The sequence below is a fragment of the Leptopilina boulardi genome, unplaced genomic scaffold (genome assembly GCF_019393585.1).
Source record: "Leptopilina boulardi isolate dan_hultmark-lab unplaced genomic scaffold, ZJU_Lbou_2.1 LbouV2_97, whole genome shotgun sequence".
Lineage (NCBI taxonomy): Eukaryota > Metazoa > Arthropoda > Insecta > Hymenoptera > Figitidae > Leptopilina > Leptopilina boulardi.
In genome coordinates this window covers 123,946-134,532 of record NW_026138046.1, presented here as the reverse complement: position 1 = coordinate 134,532, position 10,587 = coordinate 123,946, and the positions used below count along the sequence as shown (strand labels likewise).

Genomic DNA, 10,587 nt, shown 5'->3' with positions numbered 1-10,587 from the left:
GCGCCTCCCTTCCATTACTCTGCCAGCCACTCGGCATTAGCGCTTCACCTCCCAAGTTCTATTGACGACTTGGAGCCGATCACTGTTTCCCTTCCTTAGCTCCGGGAGCCAATTAACAATCGCGCCTCCCTTCTATGGCTCCCTTAACTACTTTGAACTCCCATCCAAAGTTCTGGCAGCCAATCAACTCTCGCGCCTCCCTTTCCAAGTTCCAAGGTTAATTAGAAATCGTTCCCTCTCCTCGACTCCGGCAGCCAATTAACGTTCGCGCCTCCCTTCCATCGCTCCCTTGACAACTTTGGGACTCCCCTCTAAAATTCCGGTAGCTAATCAACGCTCGCGCCTCCCTTCCCAAGTTCCAAGGTCAAATGGAAATCGTTCCCTCTCCCCCTCCTCGACTCCGGCAGCCAATCAACGCTCGCGCCTACCTCTCCTCGACTACGGCAGCCAATTAGCGCTCCCGCCTCCCTTCCCACAATATGTAAATAAAATTTTCAATTACCTGCGTGTAAATACAATCGAGACTACGATTTTCCTCCAATGGCCAATTATCCTCAACAATTTCCACCAATCCTGATACAGTATCTAAATTCTGAACACTGCAATATTTTCTCGATGAATCGGGCCAATCTAAAATATTGAGACGATCCGATTCTGATTTATTGCCACGTACATAGGGCAAAGGATCCGGAAGTAATGTCAATGGTGGTGGTGAATAGAGTGTGCATGACGATTTTGATTGATTGGATTTTGTGTCAGTAAATTTGTCATATGAATCAAATAATTGCTGCTGACTCTTTGACAATCTAAAATAAAAAGGTTTTTTTTTTTAAAATTATTTTTTTGTTTTCAACTTTATCACTATAATAGAAAATAAAATATAATCTCAACTGAAAACAGTTAATTTGTATTATTATTAGAGATATTATTTTTAAGTGACAATTTCGTTCAAAGATCGATGTTGTGTCCTTCGCTTTGGTTTTTTTTTTATTTATTTTGTGACTAAAAAAAAAAAAAAAAAAAAAAGAAGAGGCCAGAAAATTTAATCAAGCTTCTAATAAAAGCAACGTTGATAAAATATATAGTCAATAATGATGAACGAAGGTAGCAGTTTTTAAATTCTTGTATATGAAAGAAAATAAAGATTTATTAATTTCCCAACATTTCAAAGGAACAATGCGCGCTTCTTTGATGTTTCGAACGTATTTCAGTTAATGAAATTTTGTCAGTAACATTTTTTTTTTAAATATTATTTTTTTGTGTATTTTAAATAGTATTTTTGTTTCTATATTTTAAATATCAATTAATTATTAAATTATTTAATATTAATTTATAAATCGTGAAAAGGAATTTCTTTTCTTTTTTTAAAACAATTTTCAATAATAGAAATAATAGAATTAAAAAATTGACAAAGTGAATTATATTTTTTTTTTCTTTCACTGACCTATATTTGAGTGAATTACGATCAATCAATTTGGGCCTTGGGATCAATTGAGGTCGCCGGGTCAAGTTGAAATTAGGCTCGTTAATTCGAAAATGAGGAATCTCACGAGTGTAGCGAGATTCGTCTTCGGAAATAACAGCCAAACTTCGGGTACGTTTTAAAAGCTTCCGACGTTCCTGAGTCGATGATTGACTTCCATGACTCTCGCATTGACTTCCTTCACTGTAAAAAAAAAATGACAAATAATAATTGCAATTATCTCATTCAAAAATTGTTAATTATTAATTATTTTAAATAATTTTTTTTATTATAAATACTTTTTAAATTTTTTATTAAATAATAATTATTCAGTTGGTATTTCATCTAAATTGGTATTCAACTGGTATTTAAATATTACATTTGTATTCAATTGGTATTTCACATCAGTTAGTATTCAATGGGTATTCAGTTGGTATTTTCCTTCAGTTGGTATTCAAGTATCATTTTGTATTCAATTGGTATTCAGTTGGTTTTTTTCCAGGTGATAATTAATAGTTAATTAAAAATGGAATGGAATATATATTATATTTACTTTCAATTTATATTAAATTTTGTGCATAAATTCAATTAGTATTTAGTTGGTATTTTCTTCAAATTGGTATTTGAATGGTATTTAAATACTTAATTTTTCTTAAGTTGCTATTTTGTTTCAATTTGTATTTAACGGGTATTCAGTTGGTAGTTTCTTTTAGTTGGTATTTTCTTTCAGTTGGTATTTTCTTTTAGTTAGTATTTTCTTTCAATTGTTATTTAAATAGTATTTAAATTCAATTGGTATTCAGTTGGTATTTAAATGGTATTTAAATTCAATTGGTATTCAGTCGGTATTCAATTGATATTCAGTTGATATTTAACTGGTAATTAAATTCAATTGGTATTAATTTTCTATTTTGACTCTGTTTGTATTTAATTAATATTTATTATTTATGTTTATTTATAAATAATTGGTATGTTGTTGGTACTTTTAGTTTGTATTAAAGTGGTATTCAGTTTGTGTTCAGCTGGTATTAAATTGGTATTCAGTTGGTAGTTATATTTACTGAGTAAATCAGTTATTTATTTTCAGTTGGTATTAAATTGATTATGAGGTTCACTGCGTATTTAGTTGTTTATTTTTAGTTCGTATTCAATTAGTAGTTATGATGACTGAATATTCAGTTTTTTAATTATTTTTAATTGGTATTCAACTAGTATTAAATTCAAATTGGGATTTATTTGATATTTAGTTTCGTAATTTATAATTTAACTCGTATTTAAATTCAATAATTATTCAGTTGATATTCAATTGGTATTTATTTTGTAATTTTATTCTGTTTGTATTCAATTGGTTTTATATTTAATTAGCACGTAGTTGTTACTTTTTAGTTGGTATTCAGTTGGTATTTAGTCGATATTCAATTGATATTCAGTTGGAATTTAACTGGTAATTAAATTTAATTGGTATTTCATTTACTATTTTGATTCTGTTTGTATTCAATTAGTATTTATATTTAATTGTTATGTAGTTGGTACTTTTCCAATTTGTATTAAATTGGTATTTAATTGGTATTCAGTTGGTATTCAACTGGTAATTAAATTGGTATTTAATTGGTATTCAGTTGGTATTCAGTTGGTATTCAACTGGTAATTAAATTCAATTTTTATTCATTTTATCATTATTTTAATTTTGAGCATAAGTCTTGTAAAAAATATTATTATTATTATTATTAGTATTATTTTTATTATTATTGTTATTTTATTATTAAAAATAAATACAGTTATATAAATTATCGAGTAATATTTTTTTTTATTCTTTAATAGGAGAGAAAATAAGTTTTTTTTTTTAAAAAAAAAAAAAAAAAGTTGTTAAAGTATAAAATGATAGTGATGAATGAGCTCTGTTAATTATTTTCTCGTCTGGTTTGCAGTAATTTCTAATTAAGTCAGCCAGAAAATGGCTCGCGTACGTGATTAGTTATTCCCTCGATGCAACATGTAAACAAGGTTAAAAGAGTCTCTCTCTCTCTGCTCTCTTATGACAGCAAAAAAATGTATATTTAAATATGTATGCAAAACACTTTATTTCTTTAATAGAAATAATTACAAATGAAAAAAAAAATAGAAAAAAAAAGAAAATTTCTATAATTCTTTTATAATCACATATATATATATATATATCGTGAAGAGTGACACAAAAATATATAAAATTTTCTCTTCATAAAAAAAATTTTTTTTTTTTCTTTTTTACGAGCAATAAAAAGAAGTTTTTATTGTTCGGTTAAGTGACTAGAAAATTTGCAAAAGTTGACAATTTTTTATTTTCGCTAAAATATATAGTAGGATAACCCATTTTTTTTGTTAATTATTATTATTATTATTTTTGATCAGTTTCTAATTTTTTTGTTCTTTTAAAAATTAATACGGATTTTAAAATTATTTTTTTATTAATTCTAAAATTGTATTTTTTTGTTGATAATGTACACTAAAAAAAAGTTATTTTTTGCAAATAATCAGTTACTTTACTAGTATTAAATAAATATTTATTGGTATTAAGTAAATATTTACTGGTATCAAGTAAATATTTACTGGTATCAAGTAAATATTTATTGGTATCAAATATAAATATTTACTGGGTATCAAATAAATATTTACTGGTATCAAATAAATGTTTACTTACGTATCAAATAAATATTTATTTAAGCCAATTAAATGCTATTTTGTTTCAAATAAAGAAATTATTATTTGAATAAAATAAATTTCTTTTTTATGTTATCACTTTATCATAATTATAGATTGAAATTTAATCAAGTATGGTTAACAGTTTCATCGCGCACGAGTCAATTTGCTCAAACATACACACACACACACATACATAAATATTCTTGTTCAGCTCATCAAGTCATCCTCATCTGACAAGCTATAGTGGCTCATTAAAGGGGAATCAATATTCTCTTGTGGTTTGACAGCTGTCGTCTATCACGACTGATCTCTTCTCTAAAGAGTTCACTTCATCTGACAAAGTTACAACAATCGAAATGTTGATATAATTAATTAATTATTAATTTAATAAACTTAAATTATGAAAAATTGATATTAACAAAATTTACAATTGGTATCAAATTGGTAGTCATGTTCACTGAGTACTCAGTTGTTTATTTATTTTCAGTTGGTATTCAATTGGTAGTTAGGTTCATTAAGCATTCAGTTATATAATTATTTTCAGTTGGTATTCAATTGGTTATTGTGTTTGCTAAGTATTCAGTTGTTTATTTATTTTCAGTTGGTACTCAATTGGTAATTAGTTTCATTAAGTAATCAGTTGGTAGTTATGTTCACTGAGTACTCAGTTGTTTGTTTATTTTCAGTTGGTATTCAATTGGTAGTTAGGTTCATTAGGCATTCAGTTATATAATTATTTTCAGTAGGTATTCAATTGGTAATTGTGTTCGTTAAGTATTCAGTTGTTTATTTATTTTCAGTTGGTATTCAATTGCTAATTGAGTTCATTAAGTATTCAGTTGGTAGTTATATTCACTGAGTGCTCAGTTGTTTATTTATTTTCAGTTGGTATCCAATTGGTGGTTAGATTCATTAAGTATTTAGTTATATAATTATTTTGTATTTGTTGTTTATTTATAATAGGTATTCAGTTAGTATTCATTTGGTAATTTAGTTCCTTAAGTATTCAATTGTTTATTTATTTACAATTAGTATTCAGTTGGTAGTTAAGTTCACTGAGTACTCAGTTGTTAATTTATTTTCAGTTCGCATTCAATTGGTAGTTTAATTTATTAAATATTTAGATATACAATTATTTTGTATTTGTTGTTTATTTACAATTTGTATTCAGTTGGTATTCATTCGGTAATTTGGTTCCTTAAGTAATCAGTTGTTTATATATTTTCAGTTGGTATTCAGTTGGTATTCATTTGGTAATTTAGTTCCTTAAGTATTCAGTTGTTTATTTATTTACAATTGGTATTCAGTTGGTAGTTAACTTCACTGAGTACTCAGTTGTTAATTTATTTTCAGTTGGTATCCAATTGGTAGTTAGATTCATTAAGTATTTAGTTATATAATTATTTTGTATTTGTTGTTTATTTATAATTGGTATTCATTTGATAATTTGGTTCCTTAAGTAATCAGTTGTTTATGTATTTTCAGTTGGTATTCTGTTGGTAGTTACGTTTACTGAGTACTCAGTTGTTTATTCAGTTTCAGTTGGTATTCAGTTGGTAGTTACGTTCACTGAATACTCAATTATTTATTCAGTTTCAGTTCATATTTAATTGATAATTGGATTCATTATGTATTCATTTGTATAATTATTTTCAATTGGTATTCACCTAGTATTTAAATTCAATTGGAATTTATTTAGTTTTTAGTTTCGTAATTTCTATTCGCCTCATATTTCAATTCAATTGGTATTCAGTTGGTATTTTATCAAAATTGGTATTCAACTGGTATTCAAATATTAAATTTGTATTCAATTGGTATTTTATGATTTTATTTATCTTCTTTTATAACTTTTTTATATCATTTTTTTTTAATCTCGTCTTTTTCCAAATTTCAATATTTTTCACCTTTTTTCTAAAATAGAAAAAAGAAATTAAATCTTTTTCTATCCCCATAATTCTATATTTTTTTCAGTAATATATTTTTTTTTCACTTCCAGCAGGATAAATTAGTATTATGTAATTAAATAAAATATTTTCTCGACTTACAATTCCATTAAATTGGGTGTTACTTAAAAAATCTCATTATTTCGAAATAGCTCATAATTTCTCCATTATATACACTTTCGTTTCTAAATTGGCATCTGTTTTTTTTTATAATACAATACATCCAAGAATCTCTAAATTAGTATCATTTTCAGCCTCGTATTTATACAATGTTCAATTTACACTTGGCTGACTTCGAAATGGGTAATATCACACACTCTTAAAAATAAATCACAAATGACAATATATATATATATATAGTGAAAATAACAGAGAGAGTGAAGACTTAAAATAAAAATTTTAAATTGATTGTTTAAACAAAAAAAAATAAATTTTTATTTTTCAACGAAATACTCAGCAGAATATATTTATTCTTATAAAATGTGACATTAAGAAATAAAGAAACAATAAAAAAAATAAAAAAAGGGTAAAACTTTCTCTCTAACTTTCTGCACGTTCGTCTTTACTCTCGAAAATGATATTGTTGAAATGGAAAAAGTAGTTTAGTTTAGAATATAAGATGAATGTTGTTAGGTTACTTTGTAAATGTTGGCAAAACAATAACAACAAGAACAACAATAACAAGAAGCCGTTACGTTAAGTGACGATAAACTTACGTAACATAATTTCGACCTGCTCAGACGAACACAATGCAATGACGATACGCCTTTTGCTTCGCATATATATATATATATATATATATATATATAGTCGACAAGCTAAACTTCAAGGATTCGATTTTTTATTGTATATAAGCTGGAGAAAAAAAAAATTTCTATTATGAGCAAACGAAAACAGAAAGAAATTTTTTTTTATAATTGTTGTATTAATGTTAAATTGCTTTAAAAATAACTGCGATGTTAGAATAAAAAATTGTTGTCAATCAATTAATTAATTTAATAAAATAATAACAATAATAACAATAATAATAATAATTTTTACAAGAATTATGCTCAGAATGAAAATAATTATAAAGTGAATAACAATTTAATTTAATTACCAGATAAATACCAACTGAATACCAATTGAATACCAATTGAATACCAATTGAATACCAATTAAATACAAATTGAATACAAATTGAATACCAACTAAAAAGAACGAAATACATAGCAATTAAATGTAAATACCAATTGAATACAAACAGAATCAAAATACTAAATGTATACCAATTAAATACCAACTGAATTCTTATTGAATTTAAATACTACTTATATATAAATTGCGAAACTAAATATTAAATAAATCCTAATTGAATTTAATACTAGTTGAATACCAATTAATAATAGTTAAATAACTGAATATTCAGTTAACATAAATACCAATTGAATACAACCTAAAAAAATAAAGAAACAACTGAATACATAGTGAACATCATAATTAATTGAATATCAACTGAAAATAAATAAATAACTGATTTACTAAGTGAATATAACTACCAATTGAATACCAATAGAAATATTAATAGAATGCCAACTGAATACCAATTTAATACAAACTGAAAAAAAACAACTATATACGAATGAAATATCAATTGAATAGAAAAAGAATTAAAATACTATATGTATATACTATAATATAACTACCAATTGAATACCAACGAAATATTAATAGAATGCCAACTGAATACCAATTTAATACAAACTGAAAAATAACAACTATATACGAATGAAATATCAATTGAATAGAAACAGAATTAAAATACTGAATGAATACCAATTGAATTTAATTATTAGTTAACTACCAACTGAATACCAACTGAATAACAATTCTACTTAAATGCCACTTGTATACTAATTTAAAAAACATTAATACCATTTAAATACCAACTGAAAGAAAATACCAACTGAATACCCGTTAAATGCAAATTGAAATAAAATACCAACTTAAGAAAAATTAAATATTTAAATACTATTTACATACCAATTTGAAAAAAATACCTACTAAATACTAATTGAATTTATGCACAAAATTTAATATAAATTGGAAGTAAATATAATATAAAATTCAATAAAATTTAAATAACTGTTAATTATCACCTTGAAAAAAACCAACTGAATACCAATTGAATACAAAATAATACCAACTGACTGAAAATTCCAACTGAATACTAATTGAATACCAACTGACTGAAAATTCCAACTGAATACTAATTGAATACAAAATACTTCTTGAATACCAACTTGCTTAAAAATTTCAACTGAATACCAATTGAATACAAAATACTACTTAAATACCAACTGAATGAAAATTCCAATTGAATACCCATTGAATACTAACCGAAATGAGATACTAATTGAATAGAAAATTAATATTTAAATGGCAGTTGTATACCAATTTATATAAAATGCCAACTGAATACTTATTGAATTTAAACACAGGTTGAATATAAAGTACGGAATGAAAAACTAAATGAAATCCAATTAAAGAATGGGTACCAACTGAATACTAGCTGAAAATATATGCACATTAAATACCAACTGGAAATAAAGGAACAACTGAATACACCTTGAACCTCACAACCAATTAAATACCAACTGAAAATAAATAAAAAACTAACTATTCAGTGAACATAACTACCAACTGAATACCAACTGAAAATAAACAATCCCTATTAACTACCAGTTAAATGTCAATTGGTTGAAATTAAATATCAGTATTTATTGAATACCAATTGGAAATAACCACCAACTGAATACTCAATATACCTAACTACCAACTGAATACCAACAGAAAATACATAAATAACAGATTACTTAAGGAACCAAATTACCAAATGAATACCAACTGTAAGTAAACAACAAATACAAAATAATTATATAACTAAATACTTAACGAATCTAACTACCAATTGGATACCAACTGAAAATAAATAAACAACTGAGTACTCAGTGAACATAACTACAAACTGAATACTTAATGAACCTAATTAGCAATTGAATACCAATTGAAAATAAATAAACAACTGAATACTTAACAAACACAATTACCAATTGAATACCAACTGAAAATAATTTCATAACTGAATACTCAATAAACCAAACTACAAATTGAGTACCAATTGAAAATAAATAAACTGAGTATTCAGTGAACTTAAGTACCAACTGAATACCAATTGTAAATAAATAAACAATTGAATACTTAAGGAAACAAATTACCAACTGAATTCCAACTGAAAATAATTATACAACTGAATACTTATTATATTATAGAAAATAATTTTTTTTCGAAAAACAATATTTTTAAAAAAATTTATTTTAAATAACACCAGATAAAAGCGGAAGTTTATTAAGAAAAAAAAAGGAGGGAAATTTCAATGTTGTGTTATCGTGTTTATCGATCAACTTCTGGGGTTTATTTCATAAATTTTTGTTTCCTTCATTTTCAATACATTTTGATGCACCTGCAGTTATTTTTTTTTTTTTTTTTTTTTTCTGGTGTTGAACGAAAGGAAGACAAGTGAAGGACGAGACTTGAATATATCCTATGTGAATAATGAAAAAGACCGGAAGAAGTTCCGGGTTCTGAACATCTAACCAATAAAACCACAAAAAAAAGGAGAATGTTTAAAAAAATTTTTGTCGACACTTGAAAGGTTCATTTTCCCATGGGAATTATATTTTATGAATCGATTTTCTTAATAAATAAGAAGACAATTTACATTTTTATTTGTAATTTCCTTTGGGGAAACCTTTTTTTTTACAAATTTTTCTAATTAATAATTAATAAATTATTGTAATAAATTAAATAAATAAAGAATAATTTATAGAATAAATAATTTTTCTAATTAATAATTAATTAATTAATAATAAAATAGAATAAAAATAGAACGATTATATTATATTATAATTATAAATTAATTAATTATATTATATATTAAAAATTTTTTTTAATCATTTTAATAATTAAAATTTTTTTTTATAATTTAAATAAAATATTGAAGTTAAATGAGTTCCTTTCGACGCCAATTTTTTTTTTTTTTTTTGCGCTCATCTCGATATAACTATTTGAAAAGTCAATTTAATTTTGTCTCGTTCAAGTTCCTTTCCTCGTTCTGACAGTGACAATGTTTATATATTGGAGAAAAAAAAAATAACTTGGTTCGTCGTCTACTTTGTCGTCGTCGTTGTCGTTACTGAAAAAACAGATACTTTTTCTCCCTCGAGTATCAAACTAATAAAAGATTTTTATATTGGAATGAAACTTTTAATAATTTTTTAAGATGGGGAAATTTTTTTTTTTTTTTAATATCATATAAAATAAAAATGAAAGTATAGGAAGAAAAAGTGTATATTTCTTCACCTTTTTATCACCCCCTTTTATTGTGAGGATAAATATTGCCTATTATTAAAAAAAAGGAAATATTTTTTTTTTAATTATATTATTGGATACTATTTTTATTTT

The 10,587-nt window shown here is 25.2% G+C and overlaps 2 protein-coding genes across 5 annotated transcripts in view; one reads left to right on the top strand and one right to left on the bottom strand.

The window, feature by feature from the left end:
- The window catches only part of LOC127290953 (calcium uniporter protein, mitochondrial), a 95,758-nt gene that overhangs the window by 38,067 nt on the left and 47,104 nt on the right, over positions 1–10,587 (top strand). The window lies entirely within an intron of this gene.
- Positions 1–10,587, bottom strand: part of LOC127290952 (protein javelin) — a 51,204-nt gene that overhangs the window by 5,003 nt on the left and 35,614 nt on the right. For all 3 annotated transcript variants that reach the window (XM_051319809.1, XM_051319806.1, XM_051319807.1), the window contains 2 exons: positions 1,445–1,666; positions 503–806 (listed from right to left, as the gene is read on the bottom strand). In XM_051319809.1, coding sequence (XP_051175766.1) covers positions 503–806; positions 1,445–1,666 — 526 coding nt within the window. The remainder of the gene's footprint in view (positions 1–502; positions 807–1,444; positions 1,667–10,587) is intronic.